The sequence below is a fragment of the Carassius auratus genome, chromosome 20 (assembly GCF_003368295.1).
Source record: "Carassius auratus strain Wakin chromosome 20, ASM336829v1, whole genome shotgun sequence".
Lineage (NCBI taxonomy): Eukaryota > Metazoa > Chordata > Actinopteri > Cypriniformes > Cyprinidae > Carassius > Carassius auratus.
Genome location: NC_039262.1, coordinates 5,527,177 through 5,554,511, shown reverse-complemented (window position 1 = coordinate 5,554,511; position 27,335 = coordinate 5,527,177). Strand labels below are relative to the sequence as shown.

Below are 27,335 nucleotides of genomic sequence, written 5' to 3'. Positions count from 1 at the left end.
CCGACTATTTACTGACATTGCAGGATGTGCTTTTGAAATTAGCCTATATAAGAGAGCTATTGATTATTTTACGTTATGTGTTCTTTTTATTCTATTTCCTTTAAATCCCTTGCTCACACGTTGACTCAGTCGTGTGAAATGGCAGAGCGCGTTTGTTAGTCGTTCACTTCATCTTCAGTTGATGATGGAGCTGGAGTCTCAGCGAATCCCCCGCAGCAGCTTTACATACAGCTCAAAGTCAACACACTTAACATTAGACATTCACTGTATCAACGCCGACAAACACCGTGAAGGGGAATCGGGAATGTTTCTACGAGCTTTACGCTTTCAGTGAGTGAGTGAGAGAGAGGGAGAGAGAGAGAGAGAGAGTTGAGATCTTCACTCTTCACATGAATGCACTCGTTATACAGGGATCAGCGCGCGAACATGCTGTGGAAACTGGTGGAAAATGTCAAGTATGAAGATATATACGAGGTAATGAGAAGACAAACTACATCTGCATCTGTTTTTTCATCTGTTTGATTTATATAATGACAAAAAAAATACGTTGCATTTGGTCGTGTTTTTTTTCTAATATGTTTTGTCTCTTGCTGATAGGAGGTTTATTCTGATTATATAAATAAGGGGAAAATGCAAATGATGAACGTTTGATTTAGAAAAAGTTTGTCATACTAATTAATTTTTACTCAGTTGCTTGTTATTTTTGTATTAGCCATGTAGTGATTCTAGCAGGTTACTTTATTTCCTTTAAAAGTAGCTATTTTTCATTTGTTTACATGAGAGTTTTTAATATTATAACTTTAAAAATTCTGGAATTAGAAAAAAAATCAGAATTTGAAAATTCAGAATGTTAAAATATTTGTAAAAAAAAAAGAACAATTTTTACGCTTTAATATTGTTTGTATTTATGTAAGAGGTATTTTTTTTAAAAAAAGTCTTAAAGAGTTAGCATAAAGAAGAAAATGTCAATGTTTATATGCATTGAAATGCTTCTTGCATTATTTTCTTGAGAGCCTGCCATCCATTTATTAATAAGAGAATCGCGTCTTCTGAAGGAGAGGACGCAGTGTCACGCGTGGGAGTCCCGTGGATTCCCCTGAATGAGCTCGAGCTCGTGGGAGAGACTCATGGTGGTTTTTGGAAAAGCCTCGCGGGATGCCGACCCAGAGAGTCACACATGGCTTTTCTCTCACAGTCACCGTCACGCGTGTAATTAAACACTTCGACCCCAGTCCGTGAAATCGACCATTATACGAGCTGTTTAATGGGGCACCATTAGTGGAGGACTTTAAACTGTCACCCGGTGCAGAAACAAAATAAAAGTAAAAAAAATAATAATAATAATAAATTGATTATGATTATCTTGTTTTAAAACGTAATCTTTTTTCAGACATTTATAAGGGAAGGTTTGTACCGCGATGAGTGTTTTATCATATTAGTGTAATATTGTTATCGTAAAGTTTTATGTTTTTTGCTCATGGGCCTGGATAAACACACGTATGCATGTGAGACTATGGGAAGTTTATAGGAAGGGCATAGCTCCAAATATATTTTTTTAATCAGATATTGGCTGTAGAAGTAGAGCTTGTTTTAATAATTAAGCCATAATTAAGTAGGGTCTAGTAGTATGATGGAATCCAGTTTGGCTATTGTGAGTCTGAATAGCTATAAGGTGAGTATGATGTAGTGGTTATAATGCATATTAAAGTATGTGAGTATATGTTGCTTGTGAATGAGGCCTCTGTCCATCTGCCTGCTCAAAGCAGCTGATTCCTGAGATTCGTTTGTTCTGGCTGGAGATAAATGGACTGTGCACACACAACAATAACTTAAAAGACAACAATAGCAAAAGAAAGAGGTCCGGACCCGTGCATGCCGGACCTCAAACAGAGAGGGGAATAAAACAGAGCACGAGTGTTTCCTCCTCCTGAATGAACGTCACTTACAGCAGCAGCGCCTTCACGCTCCGCTGCTCCCCACTGCTTTAAGTATTCCCGCAATATTAGAGGAGTCATGAATAACAATTATTCTGAGGAGGTGTAGCGAGGCGCACGGACGGAGCACCGCACTCTGGATCAGAGCGTCGGATCGGGAAGAACAGAACCGAGACCTGGAGGAGCAGGGCTGTGTGGGAGAAGCCATCTGAGCTGAAAGAGAAAAAAATCAAGTTTTTGCTCCATGCGGTCATGAAGAGTTGAGAAGGAAACGCATTTTCTTCAGGCGAGCGTGTGTCGCGTTGTCGCTTGTCCTTCTGCTCCAAACGAGCTCGCGTTTTTTCGTCCAGATGTTAGTGCACACGTATTCCTCCACGGTGAGTCTGAAACACTAAGAAAAATACTTTCTTGTAGCTGCGTGGTAAAAATGTGGCATGCGTGTTTTGCTTGTTGTGAGGCGAGCTTATACGAAAATTAACCATAAGTGCGGTATAGCAGAACCATAGTTTTTTTTGGGGGGGGACGCACAGTTTTACTACAAATACTACCAGTTAAACTATGGTTAGCAAAACCATATCACTTTGTGGTTACCATTGTTTAATTAGTAGGACTTTGTGGTAAAACCATGGTTCATTTTTGTTAGGGTAGTAATTTAAAACCTGCGTTTATGCCTCGTTTTAGAATTGTTTTGTTAAGTTACTACACGAGTCAGTGCGAAAATGCAAATATTTTGAAAGTTTTTTGTGCTTTTCGGATCACCGCGGGCGCCGATATAGGGGGCTATAGCCTATATTTAATATTCTTTGGGTGTCGTTGGATTCGTTCCAGTAGCCATTCAAAACATCCCAAAAGTTTATTTGTTCAAAAAAAGAAAATTAAAACAAATGGTTGGTTTGTAATCGTATTAATATTCTTTTCTCGTTTGAAGGACCGCCATGATGGGGTACCGAGCCACAGTTCCAGACTGTCCCAGCTGGGATCGGTCTCTCAGGGTCCGTACTCCAGCGCTCCGCCGCTCTCTCACACACCTTCCTCGGACTTCCAACCGCCGTACTTTCCGCCGCCGTACCAGCCGCTGCCGTATCACCAGAGTCAGGACCCGTACTCACACGTCAGTGACCCGTACTCTCTGAACGCTCTTCACCAGTCTCAGCAGCACCCGTGGGGCTCCCGGCAGAGGCAGGACATGGGCTCGGAGAGCGGAGCTTTACTGCCGCAGCCTCGAGCCTCTTTACCGCAGCTCTCGGGTCTGGACCCCCGGCGGGACTACTCCAGCATGCGCCGACCGGACGTGCTGCTCCACTCCACACATCACGGGCTCGAGGCGGGGATGGGAGATGGTCTGTCCCTTCATGGCCTGACACACGGCATGGAAGATGTGCAGGTTGGTTATGATTTTAGTTTTTTGGCTTGGACAACAACCTCTTTTGTCGGGATATAATTTCCACAAAGAAGTGTAGTAGGATAAATCTGTAGTGTCTATTTTTTTTAACAAATGCTGGTTTGTTTCAACACAACTTTGGGTCAGATATGGACTAACCCAACTTTTGGGTTAGAATTTTAATGTAAAAAAAATGAATCCAACATTGGGATAAAACAACCCAGCGTTTTTAGTGAATAGTGAACTAACGTTTAATGATTTAATTGGAATATTTTTATCTTGTATTCTAAATAACTGCAGTAGCTCTCTGTGACATAATTCTGTGTATTTTCAGTGTGTTTTCGGACCTGTTGACATTTTCTGAAACTAGTTACAAACATTTTACATTATACATTCAAGTGTATATGTATATTTATCAATTAACGGAATCCAAACTATCTTTAGTTTTTAGTATTAAGTAGGCTAATAGTAGTAGAGCTGAGTATATATATTATAAGGCTTGCTTTTTATCAGAAACAATGTTGGTTTGTGGTTGAAATAACATTTTGGTTTTTGAAAGTATATTTGTATATGTTATAAATACTATTTAAAAGCAATAACGTTTGACCTCTGTTGAGGAAAAATAACTTAAAAGTATTGTTGCAATGGGTAAAAATAAAAAACCATCTGTTAACCATCTGATTTTTTGTATTAATATTTCTTTGCACACATCATATTCATTTTCGTCAATTGACATGTTTATGCGTTCAGCTGACTGGACAATGATTGTCGGCCTTTCTAAAATGATTATAAAAGGTAGCCTAACTGACATTGGATATATTTTCATTTTTAAATTATAATAAAATTTATATTAATATATATATATATATATATATATATATATATATATATATATATATATATATATATATATATATATATACAATTCATTGCAGATTAGTTAACGTTTCCTTCAATAAAATTCATTCAGAAAACTTACATGGAGAATTTTATTTTTGGATGAATTGTTAGTGAATACAATGGTATTAGTACTACACTTAATTAAAAAACAAATGTTTAATTGCTAATGTTCATGTTGGAATTTTTGGAGTTTATTGATTGATTAAATTGATGGTTTTTTGTCTATGTCCCCGGTGGAATCTACTGGTATTTTCATTACTAAACAAAAAGTAATTGTTCTGAAGTTATCAGAATTTTTATAATTGCTGTTGCCTTTGTTCAAAAGTTAAATGTTTTCTCATTATGCTGCCTTTTTAGGCTATGGAGGACGCAAACAACGGGATGAACATCCTGGATCAGTCTGTCATTAAAAAAGGTAAATTAGAAAATGGCTGGAAGAATTATGCCATTGTTGTGGGCCTATTTAATTATTTGATAATTTCATATTTTTCAACGATCACTGGGTTTTGAAAAAAAATGCTGATAGAAGGAATTAGTCTACTGTATTTAGGGCAAAAAGTATTTTCAGGTGAATACACCTTGACACACCTTTTCACGCATGCGCTGAACCACATCTGGTATTGAAATAATGTCACCATCCTATTTTCTTAGCCTTGGACGCCCAGCCAAAGCAAGTGGAATTGGAAGCCATTTAATATTTTTAGAATCATATCGTCACCGTTATAATCGAACTGTTTTTGTCACTACAGAGACTTTAGTTTCGTTATAGCTAATAATCGACCAATTTATATCGTCTATAGACTTAAGTTATTATCAGCTGTCTCTTGTTCTTTAAAACAGTAGCGCAAATTCCAGATTTATACATGCCTATCTATTTTCTTTGGGAACATGACTGTTTAAGATCGACGTTTAAGCACCACTTTGTTGTTCTCCACAGAGGTTTTGACATATTTACTCCGAGATAAGGCCTTCATGCAGTCAGTAAAAGCTTAAGCAAAACTCCCTGGGCTCGTGTTAATATTTGTCCGTGATGAGGGACGTTTGCCGGTAATTTAGTTAACGGAACACTGGCCTCCCAGAAGAGACGGCCTTTAAGTGGCTGCTGTGATGGATGGTTTTCTGAGCCTGGATCTCGTGAGCTCGTTTAGAGCTCGTTTTCTCTATTATCCCCTGTAGAGATCTCCGCGGGCTCGCGCGCTCGTTACCCCATTAGCGCTTAAGTTAGTAGACGTCGTTTGACGGTCAGCTTGTGAGTTTGTGTGTGGAGGGGAGGGGGTGATTTGAAAAATAGGTGGTTAATGTTATTAGCACATGTCTATTGCCAATCGATAAAATAATAAATGACCGTAGTAAATAGTGTGCAAATGTCACTGTGGAACTGAATTGAACAAGTGTAGCCTAACTGAATTGAATAAACGGACTAAAATGACTAAATCTCAGTGCCTGGCAACATTTATAAGTGCAGCTATTGCTAGCATTTTAATCACCTTGGAAACTGCAAAACATTACAGCACAAACATACATAGGCCTTCATTTTTTTTTTTAACGCCGTGGTTGTTATAGGCTAGGCTATATAAATTTGGTAGCATGTTTAGATAAAACAGCCTATCATTTTATATAAAAAATACTGCATGCTTTCCGTAATGTTTGTATTAATGGACAATTCTGACTTTCTTTTTGTTGTATGTGGAATTAACGTAAGAAAGCGGGAGCACGCGCTGGCAGCTCCGGGCGCGTGCGGGGTGACCCGGGTCACCCGAGGGCTCGAGCTCACGGCGCTTTTATGTGCCAAGATTTCACATTGCATAATATTCCCACAAGCCTGGGCTGTCTGTAACTATTCTTAGACATTATTTAAAAATTATAACACCTCTCGCTTTAGAGTTATTTTGAAAAGCAGTGTTCATATTCCAGTAGGCTAAATGTGAGTCTAGGTCTCTATTAAACGACGTAGCTCAGTTTTCTGTCTGTTTCTCTCGCACAGTTCCAGTTCCACACAAGAGCGTCGCTTCTCTGATGATGAACAAAGACGGTCTAATCGGCGGGATCACCGTGAACGTCAACGAGGTCTTCTGCTCGGTTCCCGGCCGCCTGTCGCTTCTTAGCTCCACATCCAAATATAAAGTGACGGTTGGCGAGGTCCAGCGGCGCCTCTCTCCGCCAGAGTGCCTCAACGCCTCTCTGCTTGGCGGGGTTCTACGGAGGTGAGAGCATCGATAAATCAGCCAGAATCCACATTATTGTTTTAGCAGAGGTCAATGGATTAAAGACAAATCTTATATTCAATTTGAACTCCAAACATCTGGGTTACGATGACCACATCTGCAGTTACTGACGAGACGTTGAATAGGCAACGTTGGACGCTGAAAAAATGTATTTTTTGTTGTTGTTTTTGAGAGATTTTTCAATTACTCCTGCCTAAACATGTCATGCCTAAACATTTTAATTGTCGTAGTGCTTCTTTGCTGTCAATCCTTTAAAAAAAACACGTCTCTAATAATGCCTTCGCTATCCTCAGAGCGAAGTCGAAAAATGGCGGGAGATCACTGAGGGAAAAGCTGGAGAAGATCGGCTTGAATTTGCCCGCGGGGAGACGCAAAGCAGCGAATGTCACTTTACTGACGTCGCTAGTAGAAGGTAAAGCAGGACATCTGATTCTTATTTCCCATTTAGATTGTTGTTTTGTTTTTGTTTTTTTCTCACCGTTTGGGAATTCAGGCCCTTCAAATGAGGAAAACAATGGCCATTAATGGAAAACATGCCCGATTTTTTTTAACGCACTTAGTTTAAGTTTAATAGTGGATCTCGAATAATTTTACAATTTATGCCTAAAATGAAAAATTGAATTTACGAACGAACCTCGAACATGTTAGGCTAGATTACATTTTATTGCCTTGGGAGTTTCTCTAATCTGATTTATTTTCCTTAGGCGGTGCAAATAGTTAACAGATGCAGAGGCAGTAAAACGAAATTTTAACCAGTACAGCAAATTTCATTTAATTATTGTTGTGACTGTCTGATTGTTTCTGCACGGCGATCTTTCATTCGCTTAATACTCTGTTTCTCCCTCCAGTGCTACAGCTGTAATTTAGTAGGCTATAAAATATTTTAAGCGATGATGTGCAGTAATTCCATTTCACCATATTGTGTTTATTTTTCATTTCCAGGAGAAGCTGTTCATTTGGCTCGCGACTTTGGCTACATTTGTGAAACGGAATTTCCCACAAAGGCCGTGTCTGAATATCTGAACAGACAGCACACAGATCCAAACGAACTGCACTCGCGAAAGAACATGCTGCTCGCCACAAAGTAAGTATACTATAACGTGTCACAGTCTGTTGTTTAACTGTGATTTATGCATTCGTTGTTTTCTTTGGAACCTGGTATAACCGCCTTCATCTGAACAAATGTGTAGCCACATTTCGAAGTGAATGTTGAATCCATCACGGATTCTCGTTTTGATAGCTGTCCGCTTAGTGCCTGGTGCGCTTTGACACGTTTAGCTGGTTTCTAATGAGGCAGTTCAGGTCCAGCAGAAACACGCGTCTCTTATCCATCTCAGTCTGGCACCGAGCTAGAAACTCATTATATTTAAGTGAAATGTTTCAAGTCTTAAAGTGCCAGCTTTCCCCTTGAAGTTTTGCCTAAGGTCATCCCTCCTCCCTGCTCCCTCGCCTCTCCTTTCACAGTCTGTCTGTCAAAGTCCCGTCAGTCAGCCCGCGCCCCCGCCCCTGCACGCGCCTCGGGCACTCGCGTTCTGTCGCTCTGGAATGAGACAGAGGCGCGCTGCGCTCTCCCGACTGGACAACAAGACTGTTTGTGGTGTTGAGACGCGAAAGCGAATGTGGGTCAAAATCTGACAAGTCCAGACAACTGCAGATGCCACAGCAGGGCTCTGCAACGCTGCCAGTTGGAGGCATTTGAACTGTTTGTCACAAATGACCTTTTAAAGATAGAAGTGTGATCGTTTGCTCAAATTCTTATTTGAGATTACATTGCACCTCAAAGCATTTTTATTATGAACATGGCACAAGTAGTTTTGGATGCATGCTCTTAAAAAGTCAAGAATTTAATACTGTATAAATTAGGCCAAAAAGTATTTGATCAACGTAAATGCTTTTAAATTAACCTTACAAGATTCAGACATCATAATTAGGCTGTTTGAATTACATTGGTGATCATATTGTTATTGGATGTTAACTGTATACACAAGTAGGCAGTTTCAGAAAAACATGGAGGTCAAATGTTGGGAGGACATTAGTATCAGGCCATCTGGGCACATGGCTAAAATATCTGCCTATATTTTTCCGTATGATTCCCCAAAGCAAGAAAAGCTTGAATATTGAGAGCACTGTGTCTTTCGGAAAGTGAAAATATGCTGAGAACAGAATATTCCCCAGTAATGACAGATAAAGACACTCTCCCAGTAGACTGAAAGTTAAACTGATGGCTTTATTCTAATTGATGGGGTTTCCTCTCCGAAACAGAAATATGCAGGCTTTGCTCTTGAGGATTTCAAGTTCTCTCCCTTCTTCATATTTATGGACAGTGTACACTGGAGAGTTTCATTTAAAGTAGATGTCAACCTTTTTAAAAAATATTTTTGGAGACCTTTTGCTCGCAGTGTGATTGGCGTATGCCTTTTACCCATGATTCTCAGGGACACCACAAAGCAACTGAACTATTGCAACCTTAAACCTGTCAGAGCACCTGTTATTTGTGTTTTCTATTACTCAAAATAATTATGAGCATCAAGCAATCACATCACCATTATGTGAGATACTGAGATCGACAAACATGGGTCTGATATGAACTAGGGATTTTGTAATTGTTTTACTGTTTGATCTCTGTGAGCCTAACATATCCAAAGTTTTTATTGAATACTTTTTTTCATTTTATCAATTTCATCATAAATGTCCAAATGCTGAAGTCACAGTGTTTGTATTTTATGGATGAGGATTTTCAGAGTTAGTGGCTTTGATATTATGTATGAGTTCTCTTTTATAATCAATATTTCACACTCAGTTAAAAGAATATGTAGATTTATATATACAGAAAGAAGTAGGAATATCCATGGCAGTAAGATGACAGTTCTTTTCAGCTTCTTTTGGAGGAAGAAAGGTTTTTTTTTAATGGAATCGTGGTTGATGTCTTTTCCATTTGATTGTTTAATTCAACTTATGACTTAAATTCATTTCTTGAAAAATGTATGCTGTAATCCATGAGCGAGCAGGTCGCGTTTCTTTAACTGATACAGAAGATCAAGCACGTCCCTTCTGATATATGTTCTGATAAATGTGAATGAAGAATTTGTCATGCTTGATGTGCCATGAAAAAATGTCATGACATTCTCTGATTGGATCACAGTTGTATAGATGGTAAAGGAATTGGATAGGACACAGTTAGTGGGATTGATCCTAAAACCCACCTGACTAGTCTTGCTGTAAAAAGAGCATGTCTAGACCCCGCACTGTCCCATTAGCAGAATGTTGTGCATTTATTGGCATGTTAAGTTGTTTTCCTACAGAAAAAGTAATAAAATATAGTTCCTCCAATCACCTTGTGCAAACACTCACCAGCAGCAATAAACACATAAAATGTCCACAATACACACAGAAAAAATGAACTATCAGAATCAGAAAGAGTTTTATTGGCAAGTATGTTTACAGATACGAGGAATTTGTTTTCGTGATAGAAGCTCCGCAGTGCAACAGAATGACAGCAACAGAACAAAAAACACATGAAAGAATAATAATTTTAAAAAAAAAGTTGGTAAGGAATGACAGTATACAAATTTACAATTGTGTGGCAGGTATATTACATTAAGCAGTTATGTATGTACAGGTATATTATGTGCAAAAATGCAAAGTGTACACTAAGTATGTGTTTTAGATAAATAAGTGTATGTGTATAGAAATATAAATGTATATACCTGTATATATAATTGTTTGTATATAGTACAAACAATTTTATCAGATAGCATAGACTAAATTTAGCTCAAAATTACATTGTTTAAAGGAGCATTAACTTTTATATCACTATAAATTGAGACAAAAGTCATTTTTGTTCTTGAGTGTCAGGAATATACATTCAACTTTAAATTACCCAGCAGGCACACAAAATCGTTTATAATGAGGCGTTAAAAAGGCATTTATATTTGGTTAAAACTCAGTCTCAACATTGGGTGACCAAAATTCAATGTCAAGTCAACGTCTAATGTCAATGTTAATTTGATGTCCAGTACCGACATCAGCTGATGTTGTTATTTGTTGTTTTTAGGCTGTGTAAGCAAAATTCTATGTTAAGTCAATGTAAAATTGGTGTCAGAAACTGACGTCAACTCAATCTTTATTTTCAACCGAGATTATATTATCAATCCTGACGTTATATATTGACATACTCTGCCTGCTGGTTAACCTCTAATTTATATAAAGTCTGCATTAAATAAATAGCATATATTGCTAGTCTTAGTGTAAACAATTAATTTGTGAAAAAGTTGATCCACTGAAAAAAAATAGTTTGTCTTGGTAATCTTTAATCAAAACCTGATCATTTTTGCTTCTGCTCTGAAATGCCGTTTCTTCTCCGTTTGGGCCATGGCTTGGGCAGAAAATCCTTAACCACCCCCCTCCAACCATTAGAGTACTGTGAGTGAAAGATGATAGGAGGAGTGCAAAAATAAAGCCACGCCCTCTATTCAATATTAGATTTCAGTTGGAAATATGTCACTACACTAAAATAAAGTCGGCACCAACTTCCGGTTCACACGGACTTAAAGCAACTATATGTTGTTTTAATTTTGTAACTCCGGAGCCATATGTCATAATTACAGTGCATAGCTGTACACTGTAAAAAAAATAATAAAAACAAATATGTGACATTTACGGTACCAGCAGCTATGATTGCTAGAACGTCACTGCTAAGAATATGCTAGCAACATTTTGAGGTTTTACAGACTTCAATTCACAAATAAAAAAAAACGAATTTAATTAACTAATGTAATGTTAATAAACCAGCATATTGATACTAATATCTGTTTTGAACCATTGTAATACTGATAACCACCAAAAACAGAGCTCATCACAAACAGCTCTTCCGGAGAAGGGAAATACTAATACATATATAGAGAGAGAGAGAGAAGGTGCACACTGTCATTCATACAAACACTAAACATCATTATAGTAACACACATTATACTGAAATAATGCGGAAACATTAATTTAATTTGATGTAAGATAAAACCGTAATGTACACAAACGATAAGAAAAAAACAGTTTACAGTTTTTCACTGTAAATCATTTACTTCCAATTTTAACAGTATTTTACTGTAAATTTACATTAAAATGTACAATTTTCTTTTAATCAGTTATTAACCATTTATAGTATTTAAAGTTACTGATAACCAATTAACAGGTTTTTACTGTAGCATTTTTACAGTCTTTTACTGTTAAAATCGCAATTTTTTTTTTTTTTACAGTGTATGCACGCATTTGTTGCTGCCGTAAAGCAATCTGGGCCTTTCACAGAATTTGGCAGCTGCCCAACAAAACTTGCCTGTACTAGAATAAATGTTTGGGGAGAAAAGAAGCCATTCACCCCATTAAAAGTCGCAGTACCATCAGAATGGTTTTAAAAATGTTAAAACAAAAGTTCAAAAACGTACATACATTTGCTTTAATATCCGTAGGCTACTCTCCAATAAACCCCTCATTGTTAACTGTTGCTGACACTTCTGGCAAATTTGTTGTTATTAATTAGAAATTGTGGATTAATTTGTGATCATGGAAACTAACAAAATATCAACCACTTTGGTTCTCCAAAGAGCTTTTTGGTAAACAGTTCTTTAAAGAACCATTTTCTTAGTGTGTAGAGCATTTTGTGCAGTGGAATGGTTCCATGGATTAAAAAAATTTCTTTGTGTAAGCATCAATCCCAGTAAAGAACAATTGTGTAATTTTTTGGATTGATGTTGGAAAATTCTGGGTTTCATCTCTGTCTCTCTTCTGTTCTCAGGCAATTGTGTAAGGAGTTCATGGACCTGTTGGCTCAAGATCGCACTCCATTAGGAAACTCTCGGCCTACGCCCATCCTGGAGCCAGGAATCCAGAGCTGCCTGTCACACTTCAGCTTCATCACACACGGTTTTGGTTCTCCAGCCATCTGCGCCGCCCTCACGGCTTTGCAGAATTACCTGACTGAAGCCCTTAAAGGCCTCGACAAGATGTTCCTGAACAACCCCACCCCCAACCGACACACACCTGCAGACGGCTCCAAAGGAGCTGGAGAGAAAGAGGAAAAACACAGGAAATGAACTGTGGAAATACGATATCAAGGAAGTCGAGTCATTGGAGATGTTCAGAGATTCTATAAACTCTAGTTTTATGACATTGCGTTTTACATTCTGGGTTGAAGGTGGCGAGTGGACAACAGATCACGGGAAAATGAAAGGAGCGATACGATAAAAGAGACTGGAGGACATGAGTCTGCTGTGACACGTTCACCATCTTCATCTCATTCGTGCGCGAGTGTGAAAATATTCAAGGAGTGTTTGTGAGTGTGTTTTTGTGTATCAAAATATGATATTTTACATGATCTTAGATGCAGGCTGTCCTTTATACACATGCTCATGAATCTAATAGCTAATATTTGAGTGTTCATCAGTGTAAAGGCCAGCGCACAGGAGGACAGGTTTGCTTGGGATACTAGTGGACACATTTTTAACTACTTTATTTAATTATACTTATTAAAATATAGGTGCACAGTTCTGCAATGTTAAGTACATTCCACACAACTTTTGCCAACTACGCCTACAGTAAAACAATCATCTTCTGTCCATAAAAGTGGTTGTCAAGTAAAAATTGGCTCTGCATAGATTTGAAAGAGATTTTATTGCATTTAGTAATAATGCGGTACAATGAAATTGAGTGTTTGCCAAAAAGAGGCTGTAGCCTATATGTGCAACTATTTGTGCTGCAACAAGCTTCATGCTATTTACATTGCAGTCCATCACAGATCTTACATCCAGTATGATTTATGACAAAGATTCACCATTTGACAGCTCATAAAATACACATATTCTTTACATAAACAGCAATTCATTAGAAAATAAGTTTTCAGTCCAATTATTCATATAAAGATTACAAGCCAAGATTTAAAGCACTGAGATTTAATATATCCTTTAAAACACCTTTGGCGATATTCACAAGAGCTTGTCTACTAATGAACAGGGGGGTTTTGTATTTTTGGTTGTATTTCTTTGTATCTGAAACTGCTATTGCTTGTGTTGTCTTGGCCATTTGGTTGTGAAAATGTGAGGACATTTTCAGTTGAGTTATACTTTTGACATGGCAATCATCTTAGCTGACCGACAGATTCAACTATTTCACTGATAATAATCTGTTATGTATTTTTTTTTTAATATATGCTAACATTTACAGAGAGCTAAATCAACAAAGAAACACACTTTATGGCCTAAATATTGTTTTTTTTTTCTTACAACCCTACATCAGCTGAAAGGAAGCTTGCTTTGACCTAGAAAAAAAGACATAAAAAGGGTACCGGGTTTGTGCGCTTTCTTATAAGATGCATAGAACTGAGGTGACCGCGCGTGCTGGAACACGGCCACGCGCAGCCTTTGCGCGCTCCTGAGTGCGCACTTTTTCAGTTCCGCAAGCAGGATTATAGCCTGTCTGTCAAAGTTAATATTTGGTTAACTGTGTAAGGAAGCTTCTTTTATTTATGGTTGTATATATTTATTTATGCTTAATTTAATGGGCGTTTGTACATAGGAATAGACTGGGTCGTCTATCTGTGATTGTCTTGTGTGTGGGTGAACGCTTGTTTTAGATAGCATCCTGTATTTTTTGTTTCATAGATACGGTGTTATGTGGTGAAGGCTAGAAGTTGGTTCTTGTCTGGTGATTTTCATTTACCTCGAAATAAGAATAAATCGTGTGTTTTATTGTAGTTGTTGCTGTGTCATATTAACGTGGTCTACGCACGAAACATTTCAAAAAGTTGTTCTGAATAAAGTGCCTAAATTCCGAATATCTAAAATTAATGATTAGATAAATATTTTTTTTTACGTAATCATATATCATTAGTCCATGTAATTATTAGATTTGCATTAAAACTTTTTAGACAGGCAAGAAGTCAACAGATTTCAGACATCAACATTGGAAAAGCTAAAGATAGCCTATTTTACTTCAGGAAAAAAGACAATAGTAGCCTAATATAATTAGTTTTCGAATAATCAATAATAATTAGGCTACCTAAATAAAAACAAAATTCTTTATTAAAAAAAAAAGTATATTTATTTTGCTATTGTTAACCCAGATGTAACAGAACCAATAGAAGCAATAAATAATATGAAAAATAAATCAATTGCAGTCAAATAGGCTTACGTCAATGGTGTTAGTATTACAAATATTTTACAACAACCATAGCCTACAGACTTAAATACCAGTAAGGCATTAAAGCGTCCTTTAATAAGCATCAATGACTAGTTTAAGATTAAAGATAATGTCAAAATGCAAAAATCTGTCATTGAAAGACCAATGTGTAGGCTACCCTATATAACATTGTTCTGAATATTATCAGTGTTAGCCTGTATAAACATCTCGTAGTGTTTTCATTCATCAACAAAACTCTGAAATGAAAAACGGAAATGAGAATTATGATCCCGCATCTTCCTGTCTGGATCGAAAACAATCCCTTGAAGGCGTGTGTTCGCGATAGCGGCAGTAAAGTGAACTCATATCCCGGCCCCAGGTCAGACCCCCGCGACTCCCCGCGCGCATCAGCTCGCGCTGGTGTATTTAATGCGGAGGAGCGCGTGGCCTGCGGGTTCCGTCGCGTGACTCGTCATGCGTGAAGTATTGTGACCCAGGTGCAGCACCCGCATGTCCGCGAGCGACGTGGATCTCTACGAGATTCAGAGATTTCTCTTCAGCAGAAAAAAGACTAGCCTCGCTCTCACCCACGGGACCTGAAACAACACAAGCCGAGATCTTTCATCCTTCACTCGAACTCGGTTCTCATTACCTCTAAAAGAAGAAAAAACGATACAACAAAAACCCATAAGACCAAACCAATAATATCGCTACTTTTATAGGCCTACTCGATAATTATTGATTGTTTTTTTTTTTTAAATCATAAAGATCTAAAATAAGTAGCCTAGTTTTTTTTCCAAGCATTAATATAAAATGTGCACCAACCAAAGCCCTATAGGCTATTAGGCCTACTGCTAATTAGCCCCGACTCCCTGATTTTATCAACCTGATACCATTTTGAGTTCTTTTATCCAAAAGTTTAACCAAACATCCATTATTTGTTGGGAGTAGGACAGGCTTTGTAGCTAAAAGTTTAATTATCGGTCATTAAAAATAAAATGTATTCCCTAAATTTGTGATCAAAAGAGGGAGGAGTAAAAGTAAAACACAAAGCTTTAAAACAAGGACAAGACATAGACTAAAATAAAAATCAGTTTGATCGGATTCATGGCTGACTTTCAGCTGAGTCGGTTTGCGGTGGAACAGTCGTACTAAGACTAAAGGTTCAAACCCTTGTGTTGGAAAGTCTCTTTTCCATCTTATTTTTTTGGGGGGGATGAGAAGGACGGAGAAGAGCTTTGTCTGAGCGCAGGTCCCCTCTGCTCGCTGTCACGCAATGGACTGTAAAAATGGTTTATCCAGACACGCGCCAGGCGCGCGTAATTCTCGCTCGAGGCCGGATGACCGCAGGCTGCGCGAGCCTAACTGATCAACCTGGATATTTCATTATTCATTAATTTACTGTTTAACAAATCCCGCTCATTATCGCGGGAGCGGCTGGCAGGATCCGACCGCTCGGCGGTGGTGTCAGGCGTGGAAAATTGTCCTATTTGATCCTGAGCTGTTCTCTCTCTCTCTCTCTCTCTCTCTCTCTCTCTCTCTCTCTGTATTATTATTACAGGCTATTCAACATCCCGAAACAGCTCGAGATCGTCATGAATAATAAGCAGCGCACGAGCTTGTCAAAGCCCGTTGAGCGTGACACAGCCAGTGGAAAAATCGAGGCGATTTTAATATAACCCCCTCACTTCAGTCACTATTTGGGAAAGACAAAACAACACGCTGATAAACAAACGGAAATAGGCCTATGCGATTACCACGGCAATGACACGCGCCCGCAGTGGACGAAAGGACATCAGATGCAGAAGTGTCTCGTCAGACAGTTTAAAGGTTGTGTTAACGATTATGTTGGAATATCAAACACACGCCCCAGCTACCTGACAGATAGCACAGACATAAGTGTAAGTATATCACACCTACCTGTTTGATAGTCCTAGGCTCTGTAACCGAAAAACTCGGCCAGCGGCCCGCCTTTTTTGTAGCCAATCATAAACGCGCTCTGTCTGTCAATCATTTTGCGTTCTCCGTTTGTTTCAGTTGATTTGGAGAACGTGGTTATTTAAAGAGAGATTGGTTGATTTCTGGTCTAAGTGATCAAAACATAATTTTACAGCACTTTAAATAATAGAACAATGTTAGGTTTTGTCATCTTTCTTTTTGCTAACATTTTCTCTTTAGTGTCTATTGCGACCCAAACGAGCTAGAAATATAGGCTTAAACTTGAAATCTCTAAACTGTTTTCAGTTACTATTCACTTTCCAACTCCTTTTCTATGACCTGGACGTTACATTAAATACTGTATACTGTAAATAAGTGTCAAAATTACAGAAAATAAGTAAAAAAAAAATAAAAAAAATAAAAAAAGGACTAAATTTGTTCTGATCAATATTTGTTATTGTGATCATATGTCCATGATTCAAATAACCAAAATATAGTTATAATCATTTATTTAAATTTAAATGTTCATAAATATATAATAAACTTAACTAAACTACAAATTAAGTATTTATACAATTATTTACAAAATGTCAAAGAGTTAGCTATAGTAAATAATGACCCTAAGAAAAGGTTAAAACATATTTGCAAGCACTTAATAATATCCATAACAATAAAACAGATTTTTTTTTCTCTCCTTGCCACTTTTCTGCTCTAGATTTTGCACTGATCTAATTGACTTTTGAATCTATTGCAGTGGCTCCTGTATGATAAATTGCTTGTGAGTTTCCTCATTTATAAGTCGCTTTGGATAACAGCATCTACTAAATGATTAAATGTAAATGGAGGACTCTTACAGTAGTGAATGGTTAATCATTGCCATCTTTCATTAACTGAGCATGCTGTCATTACTGATGGTAGTGCACAGTCTATGTATGCATAACTTCAGTTCTGTTTAATGCTTCACTGAATCAAAACACCTGCCGTGACCTCCTCATTCTCCGCTGCTTTTACCTCAACTCTGAACTGGAGCTCTTCCTTCCACACTGAGAGTTTCAAGCAGAACATGAACATACCGAGGTGATCACTCCAGGTAATGTATTTGATTTTAGATTCTTCAAGGATTACTTGCCTTTGCTTTTCTTTGTTTTGCATTGAAGTTTATCTTTAAGCATAAAGAGAGAACAGGCTATAAATGTATAAGATTTCAGCTCCTCTCCCGGTAGCAAACACTCATAAATACACACACGGTATAATGCCTACCAAGGCAGGACTGGTTTTATTTGATGTGTGTTTGTGGTTTTGGCTCATTGGGTTTATGTGAGTAAATGATTGATTATGTTTGGCTTTGATGTTTCCTCTTAGACACACACACACACACACACACACACACACACACAAAAGCAAGCCTACAATCTTTTTCACCTCAAACTTGCTCTGACTCTTTCTTTCACTTGTCATCCGCAACTGAAAAATCCACACACAGTCAACAAATGTTCCTCTCTTTATTGTCATAACTTAGTGTATTTATTAGGATAAAAAAAATCAACCCTAACCCTAACCAAAATTCTAAAATTTTAAAATTCAATAAAGGTTCCAAAAAGGGGGATTTCACAGCGAATTCCATAGAACCATTTTTGGTTCCTCAAAGAACATTTCCATGAACAGTTCTTAAAATAACATTTTTTTCTCTCTCTGACTGTGAAGAACATTTTAATCATCTAAAGAACTTTTTCCACTATAAGGAACTTTTTGTGCAATAGAAAGGTTCTAGATTCTTCATGGAACCATTGATCCCAATACAAAACTTTTAAGGTGTATTTTTCTTTTATTTAATTTTTGCAGTTATGGATCATGAAACACTTGGAATTGGATTTCCAATACAGGCCTTTAAATTATTTTGAAATATTGTTCACAAAGAGTAATTGAGAGAAAAACACAGATCCTCAACTTCTGCAATACTCTAACACCTTTAATAGTAATTAAATGACCATAAAGGGTGCTGATAAATTGACATAATGTTCAGTGAATCAGTAAATCAGGTCTGTGTGTGTACTTATGTGTACGTTTGTGAGTTAGCAGTTGCTGGTATTGCTGCTGAGACGAGAGAAAAACAGGTCAAGGTTATGAATGCAGAATCCATTCTTCAGAAACAATCTACCGCATTACATTTTAAAGGATTAGTTTGGGAACAACTCCTGCTCTTTTCCATACAAAGAAGGCATATAGGATCAGATAGAATGGTATTTTATTTAATCCCTGAAGATAAACTGAGGCATTAAGGAACACATAAATTACACAGCAAACATAATACCATACAAAATTACAGAGAGAAATGTGCCACCAGGGGCTGTCAAGCATTCAAAAGGACAAAACACTAAAAGATCATCAATGAATAATGACTTTTCTGTCTACTTGTCATGCACAACTATCATATGACTCCAGAAGTCTTGGAATACAGTATAGTGCATAAGTCGTATGAACTATTTACTTTTTTTTATACATGTTTTCCCACCTTTTAGTTTTTTGGGTCACTTTATGCTTTCATTCAGAGAAAATCAGCATAATAATGAAACATTATGAATTTACTGAACAAGTTTATTGAATGTACTGTGGGTAGACTGAAATTCTGTGAAATTTATGATTAAAAAAAATAGCAACAAGTTTTCAAGATTGATTTAAATGTAAAAATGCAATAAACAACATGAGATGTAAAAAACCTAATGTGATGAGAAATTTGAATGAAAATTCCATCAAATGTGTCATACAAGAAATTCTGGGAATGTACATTTTTCACTGTCAATTATAAGACTTGACTACTTGTACTGTTACTAACTTTTTTACATTAAGACTTTTACAGCCTTTTATTGGTAAAATCAAGATATTTTTTACTGTGTCAGGTGAGTTATTCTCTTAGTCTTGAGAACAAAAGATAAAACATCTGTGTGCTGAAAATGCACCAGCTTTTTTAAATGTCTCACCTGTGCTTCAGCTTCAGAGTTTGCTTCATTTCTCTTTACTTCATTTCCCACAGTGCACCACTGGACTTTCTCCATCCTCTAAAACATAGACTGCAGTGTGTGTGTGTTGTATTGTGTTTGAGTGCCTCCAGGTCTAACTAGCTAATGCATTGGTGATCTCTCTCTATAATGTCCCACATACACACACACACACACACACTTTCTGCTCAGGGTTTAATGGCCTATGTGGGTGGGGATGGCGGGCGTGGTGGGGGGGTTAAAACCCTCACAATATAACATAGGCCATTGTTTGAATAAGCAAAATATTATCCTTGTGCTTATGATGAGCTTTATAGTGTTTGTCTGGAACAGTCTGTTGAACATACAATTACAATTATAAACTCTGATGAGAGGAGCAAACCTCTCTCTCTTTCTCTCTCTCTTACTTTTGGCTTTGCTGCTGTGACCTTGTATGCTGACTAAATCCATGCCCTTGGCTACTGTTATTTACACATGGACGAACACACACACACAAACCAAGGCACTGTTTGGAAGTCTGGCTGGTTGAATATGTGCTGTATGTGTGAAAGCACACACTGTAAAAAGTTTAACTATTATTTACTCAATTTTTTTGGTGAAACATTTTTACACTCAAAAAAATTGAGTAAATTTTAAAGCTGTGAAATCAATGAAATATACTGTTTAAATTGAGTAATTGTAAGTAAAAAAATTAAGTAAATCTGAATAACTGAATAACTTTATATGAGAAATAAAATTAATTAGATATAATCAAAATTATAAAATACCACAACTGAAATTCTATGTAAAATAAACAAAAAATATTGAGTAGATATAATTGAAATATTGGATGAAATTTAAACAAACAAATGTGCTATATTTACTACATGTAAAAGTGAATTTAACTTAATATTGGACTATAAATGATCAAAATGTTGCATTCACTTTTTTTTACACCATTTACCCTTTACAATTAATATAATAAAACCAAATAAAGAAAGAAACACATTTTTTATTAAACATTTATTTATCAATTAAACATCAGACAAAGTCTAAAATCAACCTTTGAAACAACCTTTATCCATTTTAATATTCCAGTAGATTGCAAAAATTAAAAACTGTAAAGCCATAAGGGAAATGATTAAACCTTATGAAACATTTCATCCATCTTAGTATTCAAGTAGATTACATGTAAAATATGATAGCCGTAAGAGAAATGACATCTTACTTTGTTCCTGGTGCATACCAGCCATTTGCAGTCACACTCATTACCACTCATTAAACCATAAAAAAGCAACACTTACATCAAAAAATATTAAAGGGATAGTTCACCCAAAAAGATGATGTTGTCATAATGTACTCGCCCTCAAGTTGTCCCAAACCTGTACGAGTTTCTTTCTTCTGTTGAACACAAAAGATATTTTAATGAATGTTGGTTAACAGACAGTTGAAAGTTGCCATTGACTTCCATGGTAGAAAAAAAAAAAAAAAAGGCTACTATGCAAAGTCAATGACAACCTTTAAATGCGTTAACCAACACTCTTTGATACTTGGCTGAATGTCACGTCACTTCACTTAAAATATATTTTGTGTTCAACAGAAGAAAGAAACTCGTACAGGCTTGGGACAAATTGAGGGAGAGTAAATTATGACAACATCATCTTTTGAGTGAACTATCCCTTCAACAGAATTAATCCGATAACAGAAACACTTCCATCAGGAATACCCATTCTGTGGGATGATCATGAACCACTACTGTGCAAGAAGATAATTTTTTAACCTCTGAACATTAACAGAGAGTTTTGGAGGATCCAGCTCAAGAAACAGTTTTTGGAACAACTCAAGTGAGTACAGGTCTTTCTCAAAAAATTTGTATATTATGATAAAAGGTCATTATTTTCCATAATGTATTGATAAAAATTAAACTTTCATATATTTTTGATTCATTACACAACAACTGAAATATTTCAGGTCTTTTATTGTTTTAATAGTGATGATTTTGGCATATAGCTCATTAAAACCCAAAATTCCTATCTCAAAAAATGAGTATATCATGAAAAGGTTCTCTAAACGAGCTATTAACCTAATCATCTGAATCAACTAATTAACTCTAAACACCTGCAAAAGATTCCTGAGGCTTTTAAAAACTCCCAGCCTGGTTCATTACTCAAAATCGCAATCATGGGTAAGACTGCCAACCTGAGAAGGCCATCATTGACACCCTCAAGCGAGAGGGTAAGACACAGAAAGAAATTCTGGGCTGTTCCCAGAGTGCTGTATCAAGGCACCTCAGTGGGAAGTCTGTGGGAAGGAAAAAGTGTGGGGAAAAAAACGCTGCACAACGAGAAGAGGTGACCGGACCCTGAGGAAGATTGTGGAGAAGGACCGATTCCAGACCTTGGGGGACCTGAGGAAGCAGTGGACTGAGTCTGGAGTAGAAACATCCAGAGCCACCGTGCACAGGCGTGTGCAGGAAATGGGCTACAGAGAAGCAGCACTGGACTGTTGCTCAGTGGTCCAAAGTACTTTTTTCGGATGAAAGCAAATTTTGGATGTCATTCGGAAATCAAGGTGCCAGAGTCTGGAGGAAGACTGGGGAGAAGGAAATGCCAAAATGCCTGAAGTCCAGTGTCAAGTAACCACAGTCAGTGATGGTCTGGGGTGCCATGTCAGCTGCGGGTGTTGGTCCACTGGTTTTATCAAGGGCAGGGTCAATGCAGCTAGCTATCAGGAGATTTTGGAGCACTTCATGCTTCAATCTGCTGAAAAGCTTTATGGAGATGAAGATTTCGTTTTTCAGCTCTCCTGACCTGAACCCCATAGAGAATCTGTGGGATATTGTGAAGAGAAAGTTGAGAGACGCAAGACACTCTGGATGAGCTTTTTTGTATTAAAAACACTTTTCTTTTATTGGTCGGATGAAATATGCTAATTTTTTGAGAATTTGGGGTTTTCATGAGCTGTATGCCAAAATCATCAGTATTAAAACAAAAGACCTGAAATATTTCAGTTGGTGTGCAATGAATCTAAAATATATGAAAGTTTAATTTTTATCATTACATTATGGAAAATAATGAACTTTATCACAATAAGCTAATTTTTTGAGAAGGACCTGTATTTGTGGGTCTTGGAATATCTCAAATCCAATGCATACGTGACTCCCAAAAGATAGCAGCAGACTCTGCTGAGATTCCCAAGACTGCGGAGGACAGTGATGCCCTCAATCACAACTCCTACATCGCTGACTGCCCCATCATTGTCCCGAAGGATGTAGATTTTTATGACCTCCTCTGCCAACTCTGCTTGTACGAAGACCGGTAGATCAGCTGAACCCTACAGGCAAATTTTAAAGATAACTGGTTAGAGCTAACATTCAAACCTGAATGTTACAAGAAAGCGACAAATACACAAAACAAATAGCACCTGAAGAAGCAAACATTCTGTTGGACCATATTATAGGTAAAATCTCAAACAAAGTTTACTAGGGGGAGGAGTTGCAAAAATTAACAGCATTCTTCTTAACAAGAGGACAGGTTAATTTTTTACATAGGGACATTTATTTTTAACAATAAACCTAAAAGAAAAATGAAAAGAGACCAACTGCGAGCTTCTATGCTTTAAATCAATGCTATAGGCTTTTATTGAGGTCCGCATTATTTCAACCAATTTCTTTATAAACATGTTTAATATTTAAGTAAAATGACTAATGGTTTTGAAACAAAAAAGCTTGTTTAATTGCACTACTTGAAAAAAAATATGCATTGCATTAACCCTCACACTCAACCCTTAACCCTCTAAATAATTCTGTGGCTTAGTAAATATTACAATAATATTTAACTTTATGAACTTAATAAAATTTCTGAATATTATAAGATTGTAAATGTTTCTTGAAATGCAATGTACCCCTCCCCCAGCCTCCGCTGTCCTTCAATACCCACCAGGTCTGGATTTGTTGTGAAACAGCTGCGGTGACTGGAGTAATGGAATGAAAATTCGGCTTTAATGTGTATATATATATATATATATATATATATATATTTATATGTGTGTGTGTGTGTGTATATAAATATTATATCAGTCTGGCGAGTAACCCTAAAAAAATTACCAGCCAAATAGCGATAGAGGGTAGGGGGGGATAGAAGGTTGTTTTTTCTGCATTTTTTTTTTTTTTTAAATAAATGCAAGCTTAATGAGCTTAAGAAACTTATTTTAGAAACATTAAAAAGCTTACTGTTTTCAAACTTTTGACCGATATTGTATGTGATCTAGGTTTCAGTGCACTAGAATGATTTTACAACGGAGCAGGCCTTAAACTGGCTGACTCCCTATAGAGCTCGGGCGTAGACGTCATGGAATGGTGCATTGTGGGTAACGGCGGCCATTTTAGAGGCATCGCAAAGCAGGTTTGTAATAAGATAATAGCCAGTCTCCAGAAAAAGTTATAGAACGTGACAAAAAAAGTTGCCTATACCTATACGGACAAACTTAATAATGAAGCCAAACAACACTAATAAAAAAAAAGAGGTTGTAGGCGGAATCGATCCCTATGAACACATGAAAGTTTACCAAGCCTCAGTTTCCCTGATAATTTATCCTACCGGGTCTGTGGAGTGAGCGCTTACACCTCCGATCAATTTAAAAATGTCACTTTCACTTTTTAAAAAGTCACTGGAGTATCACCTGCAGATCATAAATGGATCTGCAAATTAAACGTGGAGAAAACAATCTTTTTCACTAAGGAAATGTTAACATTAACCAAGCATCAGTGGTGACACACACACACACACACACACTTATCAGATTCGGCGAGCTATGAAGCTTGTCTATGCGGGTTTGTTACACTTCAGGAGTAATTACTCACCTATCATACTTGCAAAAATCCACTGTTTTCCTCCGGTAGTTCTGTAATCCGGTATAATATTGACGAACATTCACCTCAGACACAACCCACCATTCACCAAAACAAGACGCTTAACTTCCTATTTTGAAGTTCGTTCCAGTTTTTTTTTTTTTTTTTTAAACAAGTTGTTCAAATTTGTTAAATACAGTCAGCACAAAAATATCAAAAAGCAAATTAAGTTCAGGATTGGGTCAAAAGAAAATGTTTAAACAAAAAATACAGACACTAAACTGACTCCCTTACTGGCCAAAAACAAGAGAAAACGTAATGTGTTTGTGTCTGAGTTTGTGTGTGTGTATGTGAGAGAGAGAGAGAGACCATACACAACATGTCTCACCATAACTATGTATTATAATATTATCGAAGGTGATGGTTTCCCTCCGTACAGTGGCGACCCAAGCCATCTGACGCCTCTTGGTGATTTCAGACACCTTGTGTTTTTTTTCCAAGTAGGAAAATGTTGAAAACTAATATGATTCACGAGGCGTTTGCCCTGTCGATCATGAAACCGATTACAGCAGTTCACAATACAGCAATACTGAACCATTTTCCAAAAAATAATCAAAATTAATGACCAAATGACCAACGTTACCTAATGCCTACTATACAGTACATCTACTTCTGTACCGCGATTCCCACAATGCATTGCGACGTGACGCAACGATCCCGACCTCTATAGTGGGAGCTGATTAAAACGCACCAGTCTATGTTATGTCCACGCCATTTTAAATACTTTTGCATGGCGTATTTGTAGTGGTTATTTAAGAGCTCATAATTGAGTTCATGTAGTAATTATGATGTTTTACAACAACGTGACAGCTTTTTACAAGACAGAATGTCATTTGAAAGTTCATAAATGATGTGTTCCCTTTTGACAAGCCACTGACCCCAAAGGGGAACCTGTACAAAATCGTTTTCCATTGGGCATGTATAGTTATAGTTGCTGGACCACGGTACACTCACTTATCGTTAGACTTTCAAATGGCGGTTGAAATTAACGGTGATCCAAATAGTACGAAAGTTAATCCACTCCAAAAAAAAGGAAAAAAAAACCCTAACATACATATAGCTGCCCCACTAACTAACTTAGAAAACTACACTGTTATGTACACGTACACACGGTCAATGTTTAATCAACTTTTGAATAAAGTATCGCAAATATACATCGTTATAAAATGACTAACGTTACTTACAGGAAATTCGAGTAATGCTGTTCACGTCGTTGCTGAGAAAAGCAGTCCTTCAGTGACAGGTGCCTCTTGCTTGAGCCGCGAAACTCGTTAAACTTCTTAAGATGACGCAAAATACAAACACAATTGTTAGGAAATCCTTAATAATTAACTTCTGAATTAAACATCACAAACATATTTAGTTTTAGCTGGCTAAATTACATAACGTACCACGATATGAGAGGAGTGCGGGTCTTGCCGTTGCTGAGGAAATTCAGGAAAGCCGTCCTTCAGGTGACTTCGATTAAGCTACGAAACTTGTTGAAGATGACGTAAAATACAAAGACAATTGTTAGGAAATGCTTAATAATTATTAACTTTATAATAAAGTGTTACAAACGTAAGTAGGATTAGCTGACTAACGTTACTTACCAGGAGTTGTGAGGAGTATGGCTAGTCGACGTCTCTGCTGAGGAAAGCAGATTTTTTTTTCCTGCGGAGCTGCACACGTGATCACTTTAGCCGCGAAATTTACTCAATTTATTTAAACCGTCATTTATTAAGCTGGAGCTTTATTTAGGAAAATTGGTAGGAAATACTTAATAATTTTAGTTTCTAAAACAGATCAGTACAAGTAAATAATTATCAAATATTTATATTAGAATTCACCAGAAATATTGAGGGTATATTAAAAATATAATTAGTTAGTTAAATACTTATTTATTTTCATTACATAAACTTAAATAATATATGTAAATTTTAGAGAAATTATTTGTTGGATTTTTAATTATTATTTTTAACCTGACCCACTCAAAATATCACTTAAATGATTTCAAAAGATTTTATTAAGTAAATATAGCTCTTTATTTTTGTGAAATTTACTAAGCCACTGAATTACTTTTTACAGTGCATGTGCAGGTAGAATGGCCATTTGACACAAACTATAGTGACCCAAAGATACAGTTGTTTGTGTGTCTTGGTTCAAGAGTTGAATATGTACAAGAATCTCTCACAAATATATACATATAAAAATGACAATACAATTTTTTTTATTAATCTATTAGTTTATTGTTTAAAATATACCAAACTGTCTCCCAAAATGTAGTTAAATCTGACAAAAATCCTTCTGGACATCTGTGGACATAAAAATAAATAAAAAAAAATAAAGGATTTTCTCAGTATAATTCATTATCATTTATAATGTATAGATGTTATATATATAATATATTATATATAATAAATAATAATGAATATATATATTACTTCAAACTTTTATTCAGCAAGGATGCATTTAATTGACCAAAAGTGTCAAAGACATTTAAGTTACAAAAGATTTTTAGTTGTTCTTTTGAACCTTCTACTCAACAAATCATAAAATAAAAGTTTCAAGTAATGATGCAGCTCAATGGTTTTCAACATAGATAATAATCAGAAATGTTTCTAAAGCATTAAATCAGCATATTAGAATGATTTCTGAAGTATAATGAGACTTTGCACCAAAGGAATAAATTACATTTTAACATATATTTAAATATAAAACTTATTTTGAAATGTAGTATTTCACAATATTGGTCTTTTTACTGTATTTTTAATCAAATAAATGCAGTCTTGTTGAGCAAAAGAGACTTATTTCAAAAGTTCTCATTATGTATTTAACGTGAATAAAAGATTGTCACTGGAATTGTGATTTTTAATGATTGATGAGGAAGTAGAACTATAATTGTACTGTAATGTGTGTGTGTGTGTT

The 27,335-nt window shown here is 36.5% G+C and overlaps 1 protein-coding gene across 2 annotated transcripts; it reads left to right on the top strand.

Moving 5' to 3' along the window:
* Positions 1 to 367: 367 nt before the first annotated feature.
* LOC113120666 (transcription factor AP-2-beta) lies at positions 368 to 14,181 on the top strand. Of its 2 annotated transcripts, none has more exons than XM_026290630.1 (7): positions 368 to 474; positions 2,863 to 3,318; positions 4,573 to 4,630; positions 6,200 to 6,419; positions 6,734 to 6,852; positions 7,383 to 7,524; positions 12,229 to 14,181. In XM_026290630.1, the coding sequence occupies exons 1-7, from the start codon at positions 394 to 396 to the stop codon at positions 12,524 to 12,526; spliced, it is 1,374 nt and encodes a 457-aa protein (XP_026146415.1). In that variant the 5' UTR covers positions 368 to 393; the 3' UTR covers positions 12,527 to 14,181. The 2 variants fall into 2 exon arrangements, with proteins under 2 accessions (XP_026146415.1, XP_026146416.1); XM_026290631.1 differs by lacking the exon at positions 368 to 474 and adding an exon at positions 1,775 to 2,311.
* The last annotated feature ends 13,154 nt before the right edge of the window (positions 14,182 to 27,335 follow it).

Bases quoted from the DNA above. Each gene is read 5' to 3' on its own strand.
- LOC113120666 (XM_026290630.1), top strand. From the start codon at position 394: ATGCACTCGTTATACAGGGATCAGCGCGCGAACATGCTGTGGAAACTG. The intron at 475-2,862 runs GTAATGAGAAGA...TCTCGTTTGAAG, and splicing joins AGTATGAAGATATATACGAG to GACCGCCATGATGGGGTACC. The intron at 6,420-6,733 runs GTGAGAGCATCG...CGCTATCCTCAG, and splicing joins CTTGGCGGGGTTCTACGGAG to AGCGAAGTCGAAAAATGGCG.